Source organism: Bos indicus, chromosome 10, assembly GCF_029378745.1.
Source record: "Bos indicus isolate NIAB-ARS_2022 breed Sahiwal x Tharparkar chromosome 10, NIAB-ARS_B.indTharparkar_mat_pri_1.0, whole genome shotgun sequence".
NCBI lineage: Eukaryota > Metazoa > Chordata > Mammalia > Artiodactyla > Bovidae > Bos > Bos indicus.
Window position 1 is genome coordinate 87,505,542 of NC_091769.1, and position 25,039 is coordinate 87,530,580.

General features: G+C 50.8%; 1 protein-coding gene across 2 annotated transcripts in view; it reads left to right on the forward strand.

Moving 5' to 3' along the window:
• ESRRB (estrogen related receptor beta) overlaps positions 1–25,039 on the forward strand; it is a 186,182-nt gene that overhangs the window by 70,687 nt on the left and 90,456 nt on the right. The window contains exon 1 of one of the 2 annotated variants that reach the window (XM_070797895.1): positions 170–480. The exons of the other annotated variant lie outside the window; for it this stretch is intronic. Within the exon in view, the coding sequence (XP_070653996.1) occupies positions 431–480 (50 nt within the window). The 5' untranslated portion in view covers positions 170–430. Of the gene's footprint in view, positions 1–169; positions 481–25,039 lie in introns of those variants that run through there. 2 annotated transcript variants of the gene reach the window in all.

Consider the following 25,039-nt stretch of genomic DNA (forward strand, 5'->3'; position numbering starts at 1 on the left):
GCGAGCGCCTGGTTCCATTGAAGTCTCTCTGGCTCACCCCCCTCCCCCCACCCCAGCTCGATTCTGTCACTTTAAGTCCAGCCCCTGAGAGATAGCCAATAGGAGCCAAACCATACATCAGTCTCCCAGCCTTAAAGCTACAGTAGGGTTAGCGGGCTCCAAGTCTCTGGTGCCCGAGCCGCCTCCACCGCTTCGCATCCCCTCTGCCCGCACAGGAGTGTGTGCCCGAGTGCGGGAGCTCTGGGCTGGGCGCGCACGGCTCTCGGCCTCCCTCGCGCCCCGCCGCGGCGCTTCCATCCACCCACTCCGCCTTGGCCGGCTCACCGTGCCCCTACCCGGACTCGCACCTCGCCGGTGCCCTTCACTCGCTCTTCCGCGTGATCTCCCCGCCGCCTTTTCTCTACCAACTGGGAATGCTAAAACGGGACTGATGGACGTGTCCGAACTCTGCGTCCCTGATCCCCTCGGCTACCACAACCAGTAGGTGCTCGGCTTCTCCGTCTGTGTCTGTCCTTCTGCCTGTCCGGCCGTCTCTGTCTTGAGTGTCGCAGTTCTTCTAGGCATTCTTGAAGTGGCAGGGACCCCGGGGGTGGCGGGGGGGAGGTGAGGGCACTTGGGGGGGACGTCGGAAGGGGAAAACCGCACACTTTTCTGGGTTTCCTTCTGGGGGTGAACCCGACTCTAACTTTTCCCTCACCCGCCCCCCCCCCGCCCCGCCACCCCGCGTTTTGACAAACCCTCACTCTTAGGTAAGAGCAAAGCTTTTCGCATTCACTCCGATCGTCCCCCGCGGGGAGAAAATATTTGAGTTTCTGTGGAATGGGGAGGAGCGAGCCCAGAACAGGTGCGGTAATGTCTCAAGGATGTCCCGTCCCCACTCGGGAAAGCGTCCCTGCGGGCCCTTTGACTTTAATGTTTATTTTCATACGGGGGACCAGAAGCGGTCCAGGCAAGGGGGCGAAACTGAACGTGCCGCGCAGGTTTGGAAACTGGGAGGCGAGCACGGTCCCGCGCTACGGTCCCAGAGCGGCTCCCCGAGGGCGCGCACGCGGCGCGGTGGACCCAAGCCCCCCCGCCACCTGCTCCCAGGGGTGCGGGCGGCGCGGCCGGGTTAGACTGCGCCCCGCATGCCCCGCCACGGGATGCCCGCCTCCCGCCAGGAGTGGGGACAAACGGCTGGACGCTGCAGCGGAAGCAAAGTTGGTTCTTGGCTTTAGGCAAGGCGGTGCCGGGTGATTTCCGTGCCCCGGGGCGGCTTTGCGCTCGCCTCCCTGGAACCTGGGGTGGTCTGAGTCGCGTGCACGCGGGTGGTCGGCGGGGGCTGCGGGGCTAGACACCGGGTAACCGCAGATCCCCGGACTTGGGCAGCTTGCCGAGTGCGCGGAGTGGGGACGCGCACAACTGATCCCCCAAACGGTGGAACGCTGCCCCGCACGACCATCCTTGACTTTGCGAGGTCCTGCTCCGGCCACCCGCCGTTCCCCTCCCAGGGCCCTCCGCGGTCGTCGTCCCACCTGCCCAGGTACCTGTCCCGGGCTCCCCGCGGGCGCTCCAGGCGCCGCCGCGCTCCGGGCAGGTGTCCGGGGCGTCTGGGTGTGGGCGCACTCCATGTGGTTCCCCCGGAAGGCTTCAGATAATACTACAATGAAAACTCTAGATTCTCGTGGATCTGCTTAACTTCTCGCTATTCTTCCTCCTCTCCCCCACCCAAGCAAGCTGAACTACTAAAGTCAGTTCTCCTTCGGTCATCCTTTCGTTTTTTGTACCACCCCCTCCTCCCAGGAACCACGACATCCCTAAAACCATACTCTGGATATCGTGGGGTCCCAGTGAGTGTGATTACGCCCAGCTCTGAACAGAATACCTCCAACCCCAGGTGGACCGCGCCTAAGAGAGAAGGCAACTTCACAGCAGCGTCTCCTGAGGGGCGACCGCAGGGTCCAGCCTCCACGCTGACATTTTTGATTCCAGTTTTGGGGGTTCCCTGGGCAGAGGGTCCTTTCAGTGCCGCCAGAATTGAAACAGAGTGTCAGAAGAAGGCGATTGGATTAGGAGATGAGGGGGATCTTGGATTCAGATTTCCATCAGTGTGAAAAGTGGCTTTTAATTCTCTTTAAAGGTTACACTGATCCCAGCTTGTATGGCTGGTGCAGTTGGGGTGGGGGCCCATTTCACAGTATGGTGGTCCCTCCCTAAGGGAGGGGGAGCCCCCAAAGAAACCTCCTGGGTGGGTGAGACTGTGAACTGTGTATGATGCTCGTGGGGCATTTCCGCACATAAAATTACCAAGTACGACAAATATTGGATATTTAAATTATTTAGTTTTCGTCTCTCCAGAGGTGACTTCTTTAGTTGAGCTTGAAATATCTATGTATTTGTCCCTGGATCAAGTCACAGTCAATAAATATGAAATTTTGTGTGGGGGAAGTACATCTTTTGATTATGTTGACCAGGAAAGCAAGGAGAGATGGGGGATTTAGCAGCTGGGTAATTCATCGAGTTGACGGCAACCCTGGCTTGAGTTTGAGGAGAAATATGGGCAAAGAAGGAATGTCAGGGAAGCAGCAAAGGGGAATGAGGTAGCCGAGGTCCTGGGTGCCTGGGAAGGGTTTGAAGTGGAAATCAATTATAAAGTAAGCCTGATAGTGATTTGGATTTGGACTCCCTAGCCTTCTTGTTTTTGTTTGTTTGTTTTTGCAAAGAATTAGCTTCTCACTCCATGGGGCACAGGAAAAGCCAGAAACGTGCCTGCTTCTTCTACGGAGGATCTAAGCATCCCGGTGAGATGCCGTTTCTCAGAGCCCCAAACCTGCTGGGCTGCAGTCCAAGCGTTAGTGAGCCGGGCCCCCATACACAGGTGCGTGCCTTCTGGAGAAGGCATACCTCTGCTGTGGTTACTGGGGTACAAAATTGCCAAGGACGAGCTTGTAGAGGTCGGAGGCTGCTGTTGGGGGAGGCAGCTTTCTGACCACCACCCCCCGGTGTTTCTCTGCTTCACAACAAGTAGCTTTAGAGCCCCCTGGTAGCAAAGTGACAAGACACAGGACTGCATTCTCTGGTTTGTTGGAAGGACGGTAGAATGAATCCATCCATTATGGTGCCGAGGTTTCTCTGGAACCTATACGAGACTGGGTGGGTTCGAGTGCTCTGTACAGATAGTTTCTACCTATTTGCCTTAGTTGACATTCCCGGACTTGAAAAAAAAACTCAAGGGCGCAGGGACCACAGTCCAGCGAGGAAGAACTCCCCAGACTTCCCTTTCACCTGCTAATATACAGAGAGCGATCTTTAATATTTTAGAGTTATTTTCACTTTCCAGGTGAGAAATTCACTTTCACACACACACACACAGATACACTGGGACCTTCATACCTTTCTCTCCTTCATTTTCATTTTCCTGTAGCCAATCCTGTAGGTGACTCCATTACCATTTCTAATCAATATTTTATGTACATATATAATCAGCAGAGTCGGAGTGAGCACGCTGGCTTGTGTGGGCCTGTGTACAAATGCGTCGGGGACGGACCCGATGGAGATCCTTGGCAGACAATCTGGGGAGTTGCGGGGGGGCTTCGTCACCCACCATCCGATGACCACTTTGCTGATGTTAAAGAAACAGAGAACAAACTGTCCCAAAGGTAAAATATGTGGGTTCACACGTAGGAAAAATGCCACATGGTAATTCAGAATCAGTGACCCAGAGAAAAACAAAGGGGGGAATTAATTTTTAATGGTACATTTAAAAATAAATCAGCGGGAGGACATTCATCTTGGTTTTCTGAGGGAGGGGCTCCAGGAAATAAACCTTTCGGTGTCTGCAGCCCCCTCTGGAAGGTGTGGGCTGCCGTGGAAGAGGATGGGCTTGTTCAGGCCTGAGGGCGACAAGCTTAGCAGGAAATCAGAGGGCCCCAGTCCTGGGCAAGGCCCTTTCCAGCTGAGTGAGATCTTGACATCAACTGGAAATTTCCTCTCGGAGCTTATTTCCGCAACTCCATTTTAGAAACAGTCCTCAATTTTTACCAACAATTGGAACATACGAAAAAAATGTTTCTTAAACAAATGTATATGAAGAAACAGACTGACCCACCAAACAAGAACCTTTTCATTCTATTGATTTGGAGGAATCAATACATATTCCATTTAGTCCGGGAGAGGAGAGACAGAGGGGACTTTCGGGGAAAGCTCTGTGAGGGAAGTGGCTGTGGTAGGGATTTCATGTCACAACCCCGCCTTCTCGGAGTGTCCCGGCTCTAGCCCAGGGGGCCCTTGTGACTCTGTCTGCTTGATTTGTGTTCCTGATAATGGGACATATTGCCAAATGCTTTCTTTTCTTTTTTTTAATTTTAAGATAATCTAAACTCAATGAGAGTTTGTCTCCTTCTTCAGTCCTCTACAAAATGCCCAGCTTCTTTTGAGCACAGGAACTGGGAAGCTCTGTACAAGTCTGGCAGCCCAAAGGAAGGTGTGGGGTGGAGAGACATTGTCAGGGTGTTTGCATGGGAGGTGGGCTATGGAGCTGGCTGTGTGAATGAGCAGAATTCAAAAGGAAAGCGAGTTCAGTCAAACATTTAGACAAGAGCCGAGATGCTTTTGACCCGGTTCTGCAGCGCCCTTCCTTAGAACGTGTCTTCTGGATGCTTTAGGTGGTTTTCTCAGTATGATTTCTTTGTGGTTCTCATTTACGAGGACAGAATAGCAGGGATGCAGAGCCTAATCCACTTCTTCAAAGTCAAGTCCAGCCCACACCCTGAACACCCCAGGCTGGTGCCTTTTCACACCTACCAGCCATCATTCAGCTCTTTGTCTCTGCAAGCTCCAGTCCTCCCAGTCTCTTCCAGCTTGACCAGGAGGTCTGCCCAGAATTCGTTACGACTCCTCCCAACTTTGCTGGGAGCTTCTGGCTTGAAGCTGGGTGGCTTTTGGCAGAACAGTCCCCTGGGGATTGCACAGCTTGAGTGCTGAACCTCCGATGTCCTCCACCGTGGCCATGGTTCCCAGAGGATGTGTGGGGCGCCAGCAGAGGGTCCACAGACCAGGCCAGGAAGCCCCGAAGGGCTCAGCTGGAGAATGGACTGGAAGCAGACATATCTGAGCTCACCTCCTGCCCTTGGGGCCATTTGCTGACTTCTAGGGATAAACAAAGGTCCAAGTGCTGGTGACTCCTGATTGGACTTCCTCTCTGCTGACCATCCCCTTTCTCAGGCTCAGGAGCGTTGGACCTCCGGGGAACTGTCAATGCATGATCATTCCTCGGAGGAGGGGTCCACGGGCCCCATGGGCTTCTACTGCCCCCGGTGTCCCCTGGTGTGGCTGGGGTGGCTTGCAGCAGGCTCACATCCTGGTTGTCCCATCCGCTGGTATGGCCAGGTCCCTGCGCAGGGAGGTTGCGGTGTTTATAATTGCAAATGTAATTAGCAGACCAGCTCTGGGGGACTGGGATGCTCAACTTCTCTGCACATCAGAGTGACCCCTGTGCTGGCTGGCCGGCAGATTAACCCTTCCTGGTCCAGCACGCCCACCCACCCACACACGCTCCCCCTACCTCTAGTGAGGCCGCTGACCTTTCCCTGATAATGACAGGGCTGTCCCGGGGAAGGGGGTGGGAGGGCCAGACTGCTTTCTGGGAGCAGTTGTCAGGGCAGTGCCTGGGAGAGGTCAGTCACTGGGGGCGTGTTTCTTCCCTAGGCCACTGGGCATGTGACCCTCACCACTTGTGACAGTGTGACCCGCCCCCCCTGTGGCAGGCTGGAGCATTTCCTGGCACACTTACTGGGCCACACTGGAAGGAGGTCACTGGAGGACTGTGGGTGCATGCTGGTCAGTGGCTCTAGGGGCTTCGCTGGGGGAAGCAGGGCTCTGGAGGGGCCTCCTTGCACCTGTGACTGCCAGCTGGCTCGCAGGTTCTGCGGGGGTACCCTCACTCTCGATGTGTGTGTGGGGGCAGACTGTAGGAGAACACGGGCTCAATTTGTCCCTGGGAGCAGAGACCACCCCAGCCCTTTGCACTGCCACGATCAACCACCCAGCAAAAGACACGGACAAACCAGACAAGTGGGAAACTTGGAGCCCACGTATGGCCCCAGCCCCCCACCCCTCCTGTGAGTGCACTGATGTGTCTGCCTACCTAGAGTGCCTTTCTGTAGATCAGGATTAGAACAGAAAGGATTTTAATAGCCCCTCTACTTATAAGCATTGGCTTAAGAGAGTGTCAAGCTCTTTTTTGTTGCCGTTAACACCCCTGATACAGAGGATGTCTGCAAATGCCGAGGCACCAAAAGCCGCATCCGTTCCTAGGAAAGTGTCTGTGTGTGCACGTGTGTGAGAGCCACGGCGGGCTCCCCTTTCAGATGGGAGACGAGGGGCTCTGCTGTTTAAAGCCAGCCCCTGCTGGCCTGCCTTTTACCCCTTGCCTGGATTGAGGTCAGGCTGTGGCCACATTCCAGCGAGGGGCTGTGCGCCTTGGGGTTTTTCCGTGGTGTGGGAGGGAGCCCAGAGCAACCCAACAGGGCTGGCTGTCCCTGCCATCGGAGGAGTTCAGTTTTTCCTAAGAGGCTCTCTTCAGTTTTCTGGGCCTGGGTAGGGCTGGCAGACCCTGGAGAGGGCGAGCAGGCCGGCCTGCTCTTCTCCCGGAGAACAGATGGCCACACTCAAAGAGGCAGGCGGTTCTTCCCCAGGTCCCCGACTAACCCTTCTCTCCCTGGATATGGCCATCAACAGTCTTATCGCTAAAGGTCAAATGTATTCTTACGTCAAGGAAAATCAGACTGGTTTTCATTTGCCCATGGGACTTTCGATATGAAACTGGATGAGGTTAAAAAAAAAAAATCTATTGGCTAAATGCCTTAAATTCAGGATTGTGTGGTCTCGGGTTAAAATAAGCTCCAAATAAAAGTTTTCCTGGGGGTTAGAGACATAATTGTTTTTACATCTTCATTTGCCATGCTTTTTAACCTACACACGTTTTGTCCCAAAGAATTTTGTTTTCCTTCTCTTCCTCTCCACACCCCCGCCTGCCCGCCTTTAAATTTCTCTCCTCTGTTCCTTATGACTTTAAAAAATATTCGTCTTTTCAACACTGTCATTCAGCGTCCCCGGGATTGAGCCTTTTCTGGGAATGGTTTTCTGGATAATGTTATTTTGCTTCTCAATGTCATTTCATCCGGAGGTCAAAAGGCAGTTAAACAAACTCCAACAAGCTTTTGTTTTTATCTCCTGGTTTTAAATGTGATCAGTTTTCATTTTAAACTATATCAGAATCCTCTCCTGCCAATTACAGTAGCAGCCAGCCTCATGCCTGACCGTGAGTGTTTACTGAAACACTGCATTAAAATTGCACCAATGTGAAGTGCCCAATTAGAGTCAGGTCTTCCTATGGAGGAAGCTGTGAGTTTCAAAACCCCAATGCTAAGTGTTATTTTAACTTTATTTTTTTAACTGCTCAAAATAACTTACGTTCATAATGTTTTTTCCTTTTCTTGTTATATAATTCTTAAAGTATTATGTTTACTTACCTTTACGTGTTTGGTGTTTTTACCTGGCTTGTATTTTTAAAAAGATACCCAGCAAGAGGTTTTTGAGCATCACTGGTCTTTTCCTGTGTTCTTGGTTTCCGAAAGACAGAGAACAAGAAAATACAGTCCTAAGGAAACGCTGTAGTTGGGGGGTTGACGATGTGAAGGGTGATGTTTCGAATGAAATTCTCTCGTATCTCTCTATTTAACATTGTCCTTTGTCTTTACTTATGTTTTCCCTCTATTTTCATTCCAACTTGCTCTAGCTTATTTATCCCTCTTTGGTTTTATATGTTTTAGAGGAAGGCGTATAGGGTACGTGTGTGTGTGTGTGTGTGTGTCTACCTGAGCACGTGTGTAAGTATGTGTGTGTGAGTGCTCGGGTGTGTTGGACCTGTTTTGAGGTGCTGAGCATGATTGGTTGAGAGAAGTCCCAAAGCAGAATGGCTGTTACGGGCCACCTCATTCTACTTCAGCCATTAAGACCTTGACCCACTGGTTGCATTTGGTAGGGAAATCAAAGAGGGTAAAAACCTCCTGTTGAAAGCACATTGCAGGTTGATTGTCTGTTACCCGAGGAGGTACGGGTGAGAGGCGATCAGGATGCCCCACACTTTATTCGAAGCCAACTTTCCCATCTCTCTGCTCTGTCACCTCACTTCCTCACACTTGGAGCTCTCGTTTGGGATCCTGGTGATGTGAGTGAATGAGCTGGTCTATGCTTTTGTTTTTGCCTTCCTAATCGATCGGGAGGAAACATTGCTTTTGATGGTGAGACATCTCTTCAGCCTGCATGCAGAGTGCAGTATCCAGCCTTTTCCTTTAGCCTCACTCTTTGTCATTTGTCCCTTGGGTATGTTGACATTGTCTACCTAAGCAGTCAGGCTAACAAGCTTTGGCAGAAAGAACACCGCTTTCACAGAAGTGATAGCAAGAATGCAATGGTTGTAATAACAGCTTGCAGCTTTTTCTTCCCCCAAAGCGCCAAGCAATTCTCATAACCATTCCCTCATAGTAACTGTATGAGGGTTGCTGTGTCTTGCCTCCAAACGTAAATGTTTTTCTGCAAGCATAACATGCCAAGGCTTCAGGTTTGCATGTCTAAATTCATCCAGGGGCAAAGAAAATGCCTGGTGTCTGAAATATGAACAGACAAAGGTAAAGGAGAATACAGTGTCCGACACACAGCCCCCTTGAGAAATGCCAGGTGTGTTGCCTTTGAACTGGTAAGGCAGAGATGTTTCTTGTAAAGGATTCTGACCTTCCTGTCACGATCACCTGAGACCCATGCCGTGCTCTGCCTCTCCTTGCCCCCAGTGTTCCTTAGTGCCTCTGGCTGCGATCTCAGGAGAAGTTTGCAGACCAAAGGCACACAGAGGACAAGGGGGTTATGACTTGGCACATGTGAAGAGCTGGGAACAGAGCTGGGTGAAGAGAGAGGCAAAGTCACCTTGCCACCCTTGATCGCGTTCTCGGCCGTTCAGCGTCTCCCAGGGCTTTCTGTCTCTGTTCCTGGGTATCCCAGCCTGCTCTCTGGATGCAAAGATCGGAGGGACCGTGTCCGGAAGCCAACCCCTCTGGATTCCTGTGACCCTTTTGTGACTTTTCATGGCGATACCCAGATCTGAACCTGCTCACGTGCAAACTACTCATCTGTGCATTACTTTTGAAATTGGCTTGGCCTTTGTTATTTCCTCTCTCATCCCTGCCCCCCTTTTTTTGTTTGTGTGCCTTGGAAATAGGAGACAGCCTCAGACACCAGCCTAATACTATCAGCCAAACATAATCGGAGCCACCTGAGTATACCAAGGTCCCAGGACTGTCTGTAATTTTTTTCTACTTCAATATTCTTACTCAATTTCTACCACCACCACCCCCCACCCCGCCAAATACCCAACAACCCAAAGCTTTGGGTTATTAATTGATTATTATCTGATTTAACAAACAAGACGTCCTACCCCACAAGGAATCCCAGCAACACTCTGGCTGTGCTGCTCAGGCTGAGATCTGCTTTCTTCGCCCCCTCCATCGGTGAGAAACGTTATAGCTTCAATTCCCTTGTTGGACCCTGAGTAAAAAATTAATTCATGAATAATAAAAACCAATCAGTCTTGTTGAGTTTAAGAAGGATTAGGAGAAAGGGTGTTTTTTCTTACAGAGAACATTTGGAATCTGCGTGTCATTGTCACCGAGTGTTCGGGGTGGCTTGAGTGTGCCTTTATTCACAGCAAATGAACTGTTTATTATCCCGAAGGGTAACACGTCTTCCTCAGTTGTAAGGCCAACTTACTGGAGGTTGTTACACGGGTTTCCCACCCAGTTCTCTCCCACAGACCCATACAAATCAGTGATAATTCATTGAAATTAAGACAGTTTCCTGTGGAAGCGGCACATCATCAAATAGCAACAGACCTGGCATTGCATTATGAATAAGCTGGTTTGTTGATGGAGTGGAGTCTGTCTCTCTGTTTCCCTCCCCTTTCTTTCCCTGGGAAGTAATTGACCAGAAATTTACATGTCTTTGCAAGAAGTACTGAAATTAGACTTGTAGATACTCTTTTAGTTTCCAGAATAGTATCTACTTCCCAGGGTGGCTGTGAAGATTAAACAGAGGTAATTCACAAGTGTCAGGCACATAGTGGGTGTACATTAAATGTTTGATGTTCTTATTAATTTTTTTATGTTATCTATTGGGAGTTACTTTTCATTCCTTTGATACAACTTCACAATGAGAGTCCTTCCTACTCAGGAGCGAGATTGGGGTGCTTGAACCGATTACTTGGTTTAATGCGATCAATGTGGCTTGGGTTTCCATATGTAACACAAGGGGATTATAGAAGGAATTATGACTTGGGACCCAAGGTGGTGAATAGGAAATTTCCTCTGAATGAATCCCTCTATCCTTGGACTGTGGGTAAAGTTGCCCAGTAAAATACAGGACCCTTGGTTGCATTTGAATTTTAGATACACAACAAATATTTTTTTAGTATAAGTATGTCCCATGTGATATCTGCTAAATCTGGCAACACTACCCATGGGTGTTTTTCTTAAACTGATCTGATCAAGAAACACATTTCCCTTATTTTTTTCTACTTTTGACAAAGCTTCAAAGAATGATTATATGCAGTTTTTTCAAACTGTTTTTTAAATGACTATCTTTAACTTTTTGCAGACGTTAACTTGTTAGGTTGGTCATATCCTTAGACGTTAGTGGGTACAAGTCATTTCCGTCATCCAAATATATCGATAGAGTAGCAATCAGGTAAACACGTCTGCTGAATGAAGTCTTCTAGCGTAGCACCCAGAGCTACTGAATGTTGCTTTGGGGACGAACAGGGTAAGCAGAGTCTTTTAGGGAACTTGTCTCTGCATGATGTTTCTCTGACAAGCAGGTTGAGGGACTGGATTACTAGAGGCTGACACCCCAGAAATTGGAGGCTACACTTGCGGCACCTTGAAGGCCAAAGCAGCAACAACCTCTTCCTGCCTTCCCACACAGGGACAGGAGGCTGGCCCTTCGGAGACATCCCCTAAGAGGGTGTGGAGGAAACAGCCCAGATCAGTGTTAGGTGGTAATGTGACAAGGACAACGGCCCAAACCTGATACAGCAGGCTGAGGGCATGCGTGAACTGGGACACACCAACGGGGGACCAGCGAACCCCAGCTTTTCTTCGCCTACCTCCCAGGGCGGCATAGTGGTTCAGCCCGGGGAAACACAACCATTGTTTTATGCGGGGTACCCTCACCACCCAGAGTATGGGGAATGGAAGAGCTCTAGAGCCCCCTGCAGGCCGTAAATGGCACTGCACCTCATGGGTGACCGTCCCTCTACAGAGCCTCCTGAGGGTGGGACGGAGTGTGGAGGATATCAGGTGAACCTGTAGAAACGCAGGATCCTAGAGGACTGGGTGCAGAACCCCGGCTTCAGAAAGCAGCTCTGGTTTCAGAACTGCCTTTCGGATCCACACTCCACGCTTTTTAGCACTGTAGTTACTTCCTAGTCTGGTATGCCAATGACCTCCCGCTATGCACGCGAACAGACGCAGGACGCTCACTGCCTCCATGGCTTGCTGTGACCTCCAGACAGGCTGGGCAGTGCTCAGGCCTCACTCAGCCCGAGGAAAGCCCTCCCTCCAGCTGCTGGAAGTGCAGAACCACCATGGCTAGCACTATTTTCAGGGCCTGATTGACACTTGCTGTTCAAATTCTCCTAAGATATCTGACTCCCTGGGGATCATTTTAGGATTTGCTGGGAGAAAAGTCTTGGGGAAGAGGAGAGAGCTGAAAATAAACTGCAGAGTCAGAGGTGGACAATTGTAATAATAGTAATAGTAACCGTTGTTAACATTTATTGAGTACTTACTGGGTACCAGGCTTTGTTGTAAGATCATTTCATGTGTTAACTCACTGCCTCCTCACAATAACCCTATTGGGGTTAATCGGAAAATAGGAACTAGGTCCTATCACCATCCCCATTTCACAGGGAAGGAAACGAAGGTACAGAGATGCTAGGTCACTTGCCCAAGGTCACGGAGCTGACAAAGCTGGGATTTGCTCAGGGGCTGGCTTGCTGTGTACCTGCAGTCTAACCAGTGTTACACGTCACTCACTGGGTCTAGAGTTTTAGCCTTCTAACTCCAGCTTTCAGACCACCACTTCTTAACTGTGTGGGTCGGACACACAGGTAAAGTTTGGAGAGGAGGCAGAAGAGGAAACTTGGACATGGCTTATTCTAAAAAGGCAGAGGCAGAATGCCCACAGTGAACTGGACCTTGTTCCCACCCCCCACGCCCTCAGTCTGTGTCATGGGCCACGGGCTGGAAAGGAAAGCTGGAGAAAGGAACTTTCGGTCTTCCTGACCTCATCCTCCAAGGGACCATGGGCAACCTCCAGAGGTTCATGCCTCCCTCTGAGTCTGTCATCAACAGATGCTGAAGCTGTATTTTCTCTCGCCCATTCTCTCATCACCTGCTCTCCAATAACTCCTAAGTCTGAATCTCAGAATCCTACTCTTGTGTCCGGCTTGGGCTCCCGGGTAGACCTCCCACCAGCATATGCAAAACAGAACTGCAGCATCGTCCTCCGGATTGCTTCTCCCTGTGTCTTCCTTGTCTCTCCCTCCACTGATGCAGAGACCCCCAGCCAGGAAACAGAGTGTGTTTTCAGCCCCTCTGCCTCTCTTTCATTGTCCGGTCCCCTCCTCAGCTGGACAACACATCCGTCTATTTTTTTTTCGTTTTCTACTCCCCATTCCCCCTTCAGTAATCACAGGTTTGTTTTCTATGTCTGTGAGTCTGTTTCTGTTTTATAAATAAGTGTCATATTTTAGATTTCACACATAAGTGATATCATACGCCATTTGTCTCTCTGTTTGACTTGGTTCACTTAGTATGACAATCTCTAGATCCATCCATGCTGCCATAAATGGGATTATTTCATTCTTTTTTTTATGGCTGACGTCTATCTAAATAGACGCTTCAGGTCTACTCTCCCCTCTTTGTACCATTGGATATCCCCAAACCTCAGTCTGCCGGGCAACTTTCTATTTATCTTTTAAAACCCTGCTCATATGTTCCCCTCCTGATGAAGCCATCCCTGACCCTTTCCAGGGGGAAGGGATCTCTCTTTTTGCAGCGACAGTCTGGCCCCTGCTCCTGCCTGGGTTGTAACTTGTTGGATTTGAATATCTGCTTATCTTTTCCCACTACATCATTGGCCCCTGGAATACCAGCTTCATCTCTGTCCGCACTGCCTAGAGCAGAACCTGGCATGGAGTAGGTGTTTGATGCGTGCTGGCGGGGTTAATTTAGGGAGATACGATATAGGTAAAGGGGCATTCTGGGGGCATAAGAGGGAAGTAGATGGCCTTGGGAACAGCAGTGCCAGGAGGGCCCTGGCCCCGCGGCAGCTATTGCCCTGTTGATGGATGAGGTGGACCTGGCTAGGTGGACCTCTGTGCCCTTCTTGGGGGCAGTATAGTGTAATGAGTAGGAGGGAATGCTCTGGCTCCAGACTGACTGAGTCTAAATCTTGGCCCCAGTAGTGTGGAGGAACCAGCTCAAACTGGCTCAGTAGAATCGAGCATTAAATATTTAGGAATTTTGTAGCTGATTGTTAAACACAATCATTAAAAATGAAATTCTATAAACTTACTAGTTAATACATTGTCTTAAAAACAAAGGTAATAAGTACTCAAAGCTCACTTGGTTGTTGTACGGTTCAGTACCTACATCGTGTCTGATTCTGCCGCCCCGTGGACTGCAGCACACCAGGCTTCCCTGTCCTTCACCATCTCCCGGAGTTTGCTCAAACTCATATCCACTTATGAATCGGTGATGCCATCCAACTGTCTCATCCTCTGCCACCCTCTTCTCCTTTAGCCTTCAATCTTTCCCACCATTAGGGTCTTTTCCAGTGAGTCCACTCTTCCCATAAGGTGGGCAAAGTATTGGAGCTTCAGCTTTAGCATCAGGCTTGATATATTCAGGCTTGATTTCCTTTAGAATTGACTGGTTTGATCTTCTTGCTGTCCAAGGGACTCTCAAGAGTCTTCTCCAACACCACAATTTCCAAAATCCAACACCTCGATTCTTTGGCATTCAGCCTTCTTTATGGTCCAGTTGTCACATCCATACATGGCTACGGGAAAAGCCATAGCTTTGACTATACAGACCTTTGTCAGCAAAGTGATGTCTGTGCTTTCTAATATGCTGTCTAGTTTTCTCATAGCTTTTCTTCTAAGAAGTAAGTGTGTTTTAATTTCACGGCTGCAGTCACCATCAGCAATGATTTTGGAGCCCAAGAAAACAAAATCTGTCACTGTTTCCACTTTTTCCCCATCTATTGCCACAAAGTGATGGGACTGGATGCCATGATCTTAGTTTTTGAATGGCTGAGTTTTAAGCCAGCTTTTTCACTCTCCTCTTTCACTGTCATCAAGAGGCTGTTTAGTTTCTCTTCACTTTCTGCTATAAGAATGGTGTCATCTGCATATCTGAGGTTGTCGATATTTCTCCCGGCAATCTCGATCCCAGCTTGTGCTTCACCCAGCCCAGCATTTCGCATGATGTACTCTGCCTATAAGTTAAATAAGCAGTTTGACAATATACATCCTTGATGTACTCCTTTCCGAATTTTGAACTAGTCCGTTGTTCCATATCCAGTTCTAACTGTTGCTTCTTGACCTGCATACACGTTTCTCAGGAGGCATGTAAGGTGGTTTGGTATTCTCATCTCTTTAAGAGTTTTCCACGGTTTGTTGTGATCCACACAGTCAAAGGCTTTACCATAGTCAATGAAACAGAAGTAGATGTTTTTCTGGATTTATGTTGCTTTCTCTATGATCCAAAGACTGTTGGCAATTTGAACTCTTGTTCCTCTGCCTTTTCTAAGCACAGCTTGTACAGCTGGAATTTCTTGGTTCACATACTGCTGAAGCCTAATTTGAAGGATTTTGAGCATAACCTTGCTAGCATGTGAAATGAGCACCATTGTATGGTAGTTTGCACATTCTTTGGCATGGCCCTTTTTTGGGATTGGGAAGAAAACCGACCTTTTCCAGTCCTGTGGCCACTGCTGAGTTTTCCAAATTTGCTGGCGTATTGAGTGCAGCACTTTAACAGCATCACCTTTTAGAATTTAAAATAGCTCAGCTGGAATTCCGTCACCTCCACTAGCCTTGTTCATAGTGATGCTTCCTCAGGCCCACTAGATGTCACACTCCAGGATGTCTGACTCTAGGTGAGTGACCACACCATCGTGGTCATCTGGGTCATTAACATTTCCATTATTCTTGTCGTGAGAACCCCATGAACAGGATGAAAAAGCAAAAGTCACTACTTCTAATATTTTACTGCCTTTATGTACTTGAACTAAATTTGCGTCTAATCTGTGCGTATGGTGGGAATACTTTATGTTACTGCCTATCTCTGCACAGCAGCAGAGCACGAGTCATGTCACACTGGTAGCTTGAAACTGGCCACGATGGGAGTATTTATACCACAGAAGCAGGCAAATCAGTCCGCCTTTTCCAGCCAGTTCTTAAATATTTACCATCATACTGTTTGTTGTCTGGCTTCATGACATCCCAGCTCTGTGATCCCAGATAAGTTACTTAATCTCTCTGTGCCTCAGATTCATCATCAGTGACCCCCTTCATTGCTGTAAAGATTAAAAATTGATCAATATAAAGTAGTTAAAGCAGACACTGGTACACAGTAAGTGCTCAAGAAATGTTGGCTGTTTTTTTTAGTGTTTCTTTCCCACAGCTCCAGGCATGTCCCTGTTGAAATTTTATCAAAACTCATGACCTTCCCGGATAGCAGAAGGTGAGTTTTCTCCTTAGACAGTAAGATGATTGCTTTTTCCCTACTGAACCCTTGCCCATGGGGTTTAACTGTAGTAGTCTAAAGCAGGAGGCAGAAAGCACTCGTTTTCCAGGGGGGAAGGGCCCTGGTGGAGAGGTGCGCTCAAGCCTCCAGGCCAGGAGAGGAACTGGAACCCCTGCAGTCACTAATGTGCTGAATGGGTGAGGCGGGCACAGGTGAGGTCAGGAGAGAAACGGAGCAGATGCTAAGGATAGCCACACTCCAGGGTGGAGGCAGCCTGTGCGGTGGCTGCAGTGGGTCCCTTAGATCATATGAGGGGGCGGCTCCTCTTCCTGGAAATGCCGGGAAGTGCAGTCATGCCGGAGGAGGCAAGGGCTCCTCTGGTTTGGGGAGTTGGGGGGAATATCTATTCCAGAGCATCTCCACGTTAGTGCATATGCTGTAATCAGCTTGCCCTGGGGTTACATTGGCCATGTTGCAATTGCTGGGGAAGCTGCAGGAGAATGGGAAGGAGAGAGCTTGTGGTCCACAGCGCCCAGCGCAGCAGCGGCCCAGAAGGGGGCCAGAGTGCGCCAGGCTCTCCTAGACTCCATCTCAACCGGATTCTCAGACCCCAGCCCTCTCTGGCCGCAGAGAAGGTCTCTGCACTGGTGGTTCCCTGGCAATTGCTTCGGGCTCAGACCTTTGGCATCGAGAGGCCCAGCTCAGAGAGTCGGTCACAGACAGCCTGCTTTCAGCGGTGAGAGGACCGCCAGCCTGCAGACATGGGACTAGCTAGACCCGCATGGCTTTGCAGACCAAGGGTGCATCTCGTCAATGGGGGCTCGCTTCATTCTCTGAATCCCTGGTTTGTTGAGAAATGACTTTGCCAAGGAGGAGGCAGCCTTGAGAATTACACCCTCCTTCCCACCTCTTCGTGAGTGTGTCCTATCACCCCGAGCCCCTTAAAGGCCTGAGTCCCATTTATTTGTGAATCTGCAGCACAGGGCCAGGTGTGGAGGAACCTTCAATAAATACAAGGTGAAAGCTTGGATACCTTTGAGAAAATCTGTGCATTGGACAGTGGGCCACCTGTACAGTTGCACAGGTGGTCCACTGACCAAGAGTGCCTGCTTGAGGGAGTGGGTGAGGTCTGAAACTAGTTTTTCTGTTTCCCCCCAGGGAATACATGGCAGGGGGTTAAGCTGTGAGTATTCAGGGCCTAGAGGGGCTGGGGGGTCCTGAGCCCTGAGACACACTGGAGCACCCCTCTGACTTACACATGCCCTGGTTCTCTAAAGGCCACCATATTTCCGTCTGCCCAGCACCATCCTTGCAGCCTGGATTTAGAGCCTGATAAGTCTTCAGAAGGCTTTCTGTCCTGTGTTACTGCAGTTCTGAGTGGGTCCCCGCAAGCAGGTGGGACCAGGAAGGGCCCCCCATGCCCTGCTCTTGCCGCTGCTGTTACAGCATGCCCATGAGCAGCCATGGGCTGGGCCCCTGCGTTCCCAGACTCAAGGGGCCTGGTGGTATGTGAGTGTGGGCAGGCAGGAACCCTGGCCTTCAGGGATGCTGGAGGGAGAGTGTCACATGGTCCCTGGGCCATGTGAGTAGATTTCGGGAAGTGCCAGATCTTAGCCACTTGGAAGGGAAGGGAGCTGCTTTGTTGGTATTTGATCAGGGCTCGCTGGCATGATCTCTTTATCAGTGACGCCTCAGTAAATTAGGGGTCCCTATCCACCTTTTATGGAAGAGGACCCTGAGGTCCAGAGAGGTTGAGCGAATTGCTCACAGTGACAAGGGGATCCACTTGAAGAGCCAGGCTGCAATTCCAGGTCTGGCCGAAACAGCGCAGCCCTCCAGACCTGCCCTTCTTGATATGTCCCCCGCCCTGATAACGTGGTCCCAAGCTGCCCCAGAAAGGGGAAGCACAGCCCTGAGAAGGGCACGTGGCTCTTGAGCTGACCCCGGGGCAGCTGAGCAAGAGGGTCAAGGCCTCCAGAAGTGTGGACATCCGTGCCCATCGGGCAAGAAGAGGAATGAAGTCCCACCCCTTCGCGGCTCCCAGCTCCGCTGCCCAGGACAGCATCAGCCTTCTTGGGAAAGAGCAGCCAAGAGCGGTCCTCCTGCCTGAGCTGGAGCTCGGGCCCCTGACCGGTGCCTCCGAGGGCCTCCACGCAGCCTGTGCAGAGGGGACGTGCCAAGGGCCAGTTTCCTGCACGTGGCCTTTGGGGCATGGGGAGAGGGAGCCAGCTTTGGTTTGTCTGATGCTGTGGCCGGTGTTTAGCAGGCCTGGGTTTGGCTTTGAGGTTTTCTCTCTCGTGTAAATCCAGCGTCCTCCTCCCCAGCTCCACCCCTGACCAGCAAAGCAATCCCAGGAAGGACTAGGGACCACAGTGGGGGACCTGCCTTGCCTGCCCCCACCCCCTCGGGACAGGCACCCCTCAGTAAAAAGGCTCTCATCGCCTTGGGAAGGGCCCCAGCCTGGCCTGATTAGATGCCCCAAGTGTGCCCATGGCTGTCAGCCTTGTTCACCCCTCTGCTGCCCCTCCTGACTTCCTAAGTCTTTACTCTGCCAGTGCTTTATGGTGGTGATAGTAAAAAAAAAGAAAATAGTTACAGTGGTCTGAAATGGATTTTTTTTTGAAGGGGGTCTGTAAATATATTTGTCTAAAAAATGTTACACGTTATGACATCCAGATGTTGCATGGAATACCTTTATGGCAGGAGATTAAAGTTACCTGGTCAGAGGGGTCCCAGAAAATAGGGACCCCTGGCAGCCAGGCCAAGCCCACTCAGCCCCTGAGTGCCCCACATGGGGAGTAGGTGGGACTCCCTACTTCCCAGAGGGAGAAGGCAGATCTTTCCCCCGCTGGGGGCAGGATCCTTCCTTCCCGGCTGGGGAAGACCCAGGAGGCTCATGGTTGCCTTGGCCAGCATTTGACAGATGGGCAAACTGAGGCCCTGGGCGGATGAGGGCCTTGTCTATAGCCCTGCAGCTCACGTGCAGAACCCAGGCCAGGCCTCGCCCCACGCTGGGCTGTGCACGGCCTGACTTTCTGATGTAAACCCTCCTGGTCCTCTAGCTTCAGGGAGGGCCTCCAGGCCTCATGGTCAGGAAGACCTGATCTGTGAGCCTCGGGACCAACCAGGGCTTGTCACCGTCTCTCTGTTCTGCTGTCACACTGTGTGCACATGCCCAGGTCAGCAACGAGACCGCGGGAGCCAGACAGAGAATCGTAGGGGTGCTGGACAGACTCAACAATTCCAACCTTTTTAAAATATCAAAGAATTGAGGGTTTCAATAGATGGAAACCGGCAGGATGAGAGATGAGCTGGCGGTCCTAGGCAAGGAGACCTCCCCGCCGCATGGTTCCCCTGCCATCCGTCCCCGATGCAGGCCTGGGGGCCCGCTTCCTTCCTGGCACATCGCTTAGGTGGTGCTCTGATCTTGGTGACCAAGATGGAGACGGCAAGGAATTCCTCTCCCAGCGCATGTGGAGGAGAAGGTGGGAGATTTGAGGCAGGTGGCAGTAAAGACCACGTGCTCTGTCTGGCTCCCACGTGTCCTCCTGGTGTCTCACTCCATGGCTTGCACCAAAAACAAACAAAAAAAGAATGCATTGCCCTGTTGCCCACCCTGTGGGCACTTTCAGACAGCACCCCAGCTGCTGCAGTCCGTGGCCGAGGTCAGCACCTAACTGGCCAGCCCCGACCTGATGTCAGCATCAGGGTCTGCAGTGTTCATAAACACACCTGGCCGGGCTGGCGACAGAGGCCTCCGATGGAGGAAGGAGAAGGAATCCTTTCCTGACGCCTGACTCACGCTAGTGGACCCGCAGGAGTAGACTGCCCTTCTGTGATGCGGTGCAGAGGGCAGAGCCTTTGATGTCAGACTGGGCTGAATTCACCGGCACCCCTGGCTCCCCTTGTGCAGTCTTGATGAGTCACCTGACCTCTCTGTGCCACACTGGTATCGTCCGAAAAATAGAAATGATAACCCTTCCCTTACAGGGCTATGGGAAACTTTATTACAATAGTGCTTATTAAATGCTCACACAGGGATATTGTCAGGACCTCACAAAGTCCACGACGCCCAAGCGTTCTCCGTAAACATTCTACAATCATTGAAAGGAAACCTGCAAACTCATGTTAAAGTATGACTGAATTGTGAGTTTACTATGTATTTTCCAACTGATGAAGAATACAGGTACCAGGATTATGATAGAGGGGAAAGAAAAATTTTGATGTTAAAAAACCCTCCTAGGCATTGCAGGCGGATGCTTTCCCTGCTGAACGACCAGGAAAGCCCAAGGTTCATATGAAAAGTGTGAAAGTGTTAGGCGCTCAGTCGTGTCCGACTCTTCACAACCCCACGGACTGTAGCCCTCCAGGCTCCTCTGTCCGTGGAATTCTCCAGGCAAGAATACTGGAGTGGGTTGCCATTCCGTTCTCCAGGGGATTTTCCCAACCCAGGGATCGAATCCACGTCTCCTACACTGCAGGCAGGTTCTTTACCCCTGAGCCACCAGGGAAGCCCTTGGAAATACAGACAGCATAGAGTTAAGTGGAAAAAAGCAGATGGCTGAGTAACATATATAGTCAAATCATAGGTAATGGATTTTTAAAGTTCCAAATCCTGGGCATATGCTTTGGGAATTTCTGGAAGGAGACACAAAAAGCTGTCCTTTGAGTTACCTCTGGGGAACCTTCTTAGGAATCCTGGAATTGGGAAAGATGTTTTTCTTTTGACCTTACCCTTTTGGTTGTATGGAAATATGTGCTCTCTATGAAAACAGTTTTAATTTTAAAGTTAAGGAGATTGACTTAAGCAAGCATGCTCACAAATGCGCCTAAGAAAAAACATCAAAATGAAAAAAGTATCCTCTACAAACTTGGAAGCAACTGCTCTGGACAGACGGACTTCCAGAAAGAGTTCTGTCCTTCTTTGCTTCCCTGCCCACCTGCTCCCCCTTGGCCCCTGCGGTGCTCAGCTCAGCATGCCAGGGTGGGTCATCCCTCGGCCCACAGCAACTGCTGAGACAAACCCTGGTGCTGGTCTGCCTGCAGGCTGGGCTCCCAGGGGTAGAGCTGACGGTGGATGAGGCAGCCCGGCTCTCCTGGGCAGGCAAGGGTTGGCCTCCCCCTTTTCCCAGAGTCTTTCTCGGCTTCACGCCTGGCAGAGCCAGGTTGGGGGAGTCGCTGGAGGAGCGTGATTGGACGAGTGGGCGGCTGGCCCCCTGTCTCGGAAACCATTAATCTTGTGTCTCCTCTGCCTCCCACCCCACCTCCCTGGCGCAGACAGACTGGAAAAGGACATGAAAGGGGCCCTGGGCTTCTCTCTGTGGTGGACCGCGACCCTGGAACATACCATCTGGCTTTTCCGCGTGTCTTCTGACACCAATTCCCAGGTCGGGACCCCTCAAAGAGAGCTGTGTCTGGTGACATTTCTTATTGTTATTCCTTGGGCTGGGCCTTCGGATTCAAGGTCACAGGTAGATGCTGCCTCCAGAGGCTGCCTGGGGGGCCTAGGGCCGCCCATCCTGTGGATACCTTGGGGTGGTGGGGGGTTTACACTGGGAGATTCAGGACCACAAGACTCTTCAGGGCCAGGCCAGGGACCAGAACTTCCTGGGGCTACCAGCTCTCTGCTTCCTTCCCCGCATCCTGACCTCTTCCCACACAAAACAGCCAAAGCACCAGGTACCCAATCTGGGGTGTCAGCAAAGTTCGTGACACTGTGCAGAGTTTGACCCTGGCGTGGGAATCTTGGCTTTAGTCTCAGATCCGTATTTGCTTCAAGAAGTCAGAAGTTGCTGGCTTTAGATTCATTCCATAATAGAATTATTGGGGGTAGGGTAATTTGGGGCAAAGGAGAGTGTCTTTGATTAACCTAGATGTTTGGTCCTCAGAAGTGTACTGTCTTTCTGAGCAGTGAGTTCTCCGTTGTTAGGGGTATGTAAGTGGAAGGAGAATCTGTTTGGATTGAGCTCGCTGTTGTACACTTTGCCCTTTAGGAAAAAAAAACCCTTCATTTCACATCAGTGGGGAACAGGTGGTGGACCTGCACGGGGCCACGTTGGACAGCATCTCACCTTTTTACTTCTGACCTTTACAGCATGGGGCAGCACCTCCTGAGCTAAATTGCACTTATTGGAAAGTTGGTTCACTCACCCTAAGAGCTAACACATATCTAAGTGTTTACTATATGCCAAGCGCGGCACTGCACGTTTTTATGTGTTTTTTTTGTCTTTGCACCCCCTCAGCACTAGAGAGTAGGCACACATATTTTTCTCATTTGACAGATGAGAAGACCAGAGTTCGGAGAGGTTGAGTAGTATCCCCAAAGTCACAGAGCTAATAACAAGGCAAAGCCAGGATTTGAACCCAGAACTGCCTCACCGTCTGCTTTGCTGGACACCCTCGTGGGTGACAAATGGTTCCCCTTGTATTCTTTGCTCCCTGTCGGAAATTGTTTGCTCCCCCTTTTTGTCACTGTTTATATTATCAGAGTTTAGAGGCAGTCAAGAAACTGGGTGGTCTCCACTTTGCTGCTCACTGCCTTGGCGGGTCTAGGGGTGGGAGGGGGTCAGGGCTGCAGGGGAGGGTGCCCAAGGGCTCACCCTTGGCAGTAAGGGGACATTCATCTGGGACTGGAGGTGCTTGGGGTTGGGCATCTCATTCAGAGACAGCCTTCTCAGGCATCAGACACACATGCTCACCGAATCCTTGCAACAGCCCAGGATGCCTTGCTGTGCAAACACTGAAACCAAAGCCCAGACTGACTGCACGGTTGATCAGCTACTGGACAGTGGAGTCGGATTCAGATAAGGGTCTACGTGATTCCTAACCGTCTCTCCACTGCCTTCCTGCATTTTATGCAGCTCGGCCTCTGCTGTGTTGTTGAAGGGGTGTAGGGGAGCAGAAAGGGTGCGTTTGCATAGGTGGATGAAGGCCATCCTAATCCCCCTTTGCAGGTGCAGACCCCAAGGCCCCAGAGTGTCTTGCTGGGGACAGAAGTTGGGGACCCAACTTACCATCAGGCCTCTCTGTGTCCCCTAGCTCCAGTCTTCCCTCTTTGCAGAGATGTCCAATCAGCAGATGCCGATCATTTGGGAGGAAATGGTCACATGACTGTGCACAAGGGGAGGAGACTGGATGATCTGTTGGTTAGATGTTTTACTTAATTTTTTTAAATCGGCACTCACATCTTGATTTAAACAGGTGGAATGTTTTGACCAGTCCAACAGGAAGCTCCCTGTGTGGGAGTCTGAGGCCCTAGCTTAGCCCCTTTGGTAGATCTGTCATCATAACTAGACGTTAGCGTCTGGATAATGGGGATAATAGCACACCCAGCTCTTTGGGTACATGGGAGGGCTGGGTGAATCAAGTCTCTAACCATGGTGAGACTTGACTCCCTGCAAGGCACAGCCTAGCAGTGTCTCCATCCCTCACTCCTCCGTGGTGGGCCCTCAAAATCTGTATCATCTTCCCTAAGCATGCCTGCTGCTGGCAAGTCTTCTCCCCAAGGGGGTGGATTTCATTTTCAATGCAACCAAGGTCATTGGAAGGCAAGTGTGGGGAATTAGCCGGGTGACAAAGCGATTTCTGATTACAAAGAAAAAGTGAGTGTGTGACTGTCTCAGATAATCTGGCTCTCAAGGCAGTTCCCAAGAGGGGCTTTTAATAATGCTTTGACCAAAGACAGCATCGCCAGGACCTGGGAAGAGATGCCCAAGGTGACCACGTGGAAGGGGACAGCGCTCTCTGGGTGTATAAATATCAGTCGGTCACAAGTGGTCTCCTGACTTCACAGTCACGCCCCGCTGCTCCTGACCAGCTGCCACTGTTGGTAGAGCAGACTTGGAGCACCAAGGCTGGGGCGGGGGCGGGGTGGTTCGAGCAGGTGTCCGGGGGAACTTGGGTAACTGCGGTAGCCACGGGTCAGGTTCAGTGCCTGCTCCGTGCAGAATGAGTCACGGCCCAGCAAGATGCCTGTAACTTACCGTGTTACCAGGCAGATCTGCAAATTACCGAGCAGAACCCATGCTGCTTCAGCCAGGAGGGCCAAATAAGCCAGAGCTTTGGAGAGTCTAGCTGGAGGCAAAAGGGAAGAAGGACACCCACCCCATCCCAACTGCTGGAACATCATTTGCTCTTGAGAATTAGCCTGCAGTGGGAGCCCTAAAAGTGGGTGTTTAAATCCCCTTTTCTTGTACTGCCGTCCGCTGGCATTTTGCTTCTGGGAAAACTTCCAGAGGAGCCCTTTTTGCTTCTGGGAAAACTTCCAGAGGAGCCCTTCTGGGAAAGGTAAAAATTCAGAAGTTCTATATAAGAAAATGGCAAGCCAAGAACATAACTTGGGGAGAAAGGCAGAGAACCCCAAATAGCGGCAGATGGACCTCAGAGGCTGGTCTGAAGGCTGTTAGAGATAAGAACAAAATGAGGCAAGGAAGAGTAGCAGCGGAGCCTTCTAAAGGCGGTCACTTCAAGGGCGAGGTTGTCTCCATGATTCTGAGATGATGGCCTTCCTCATTTGGGATGCTAAAATGGCTTTTCTTTCTTTCTTTTTTTAAGAAAATGGCTCTTCTTTTATGAAATGATTGTCATTCTGGGTTCTTCCCCAACCCCAGCCCCCATTAAACTTCTTACTTGACAGAATAGTCAACTTTGTATTGGTTCCCAAATTTGGTGGTAGTGGGGTTGAGTGGGGTTTGTTCTGTGAGACTGAAAAATGGGGAACCACTGGCCTAGGACCCAGAACCCAGACTCCAGGCATCCACCAGCTAGACCACAGGCTTTGTAGGGAACCTGGGCAGCGAGTGCTGGACACAGGATGCAAGCGCTCCTAGCTGATACTTTTCAAGGGAGAGGCTCCTGTGAGAGGGGGCTCCGTCCACCCAGGCAAGCTCTTCCCCCTTAAGCTCTGCTCTGTGATGTTCCAGGGGCAGCTGATTGGAAATCCCAGAGAGGGGAGAGTTCTCTGCTTTGGCCAAGCGCCATCCTCACCCTCCCTGGATTCCACCCCTGGCCTCCTGCAAGGAGGAGTGGGGGGAGATGCATGTCTCAGCTGCATGTCTGAGAAGAAAGGCTCCTGTTACCCGTCGTGGTGACGGCAGTTCAGGGCCAGGCCACTGTACCGGCCACCGCAGCCCCAGATGCTCCTGTGAGAGGATCCAGAGGAGAAAAGCGCTCAACCCCTAGTGTCAGCTTGTGTCAAA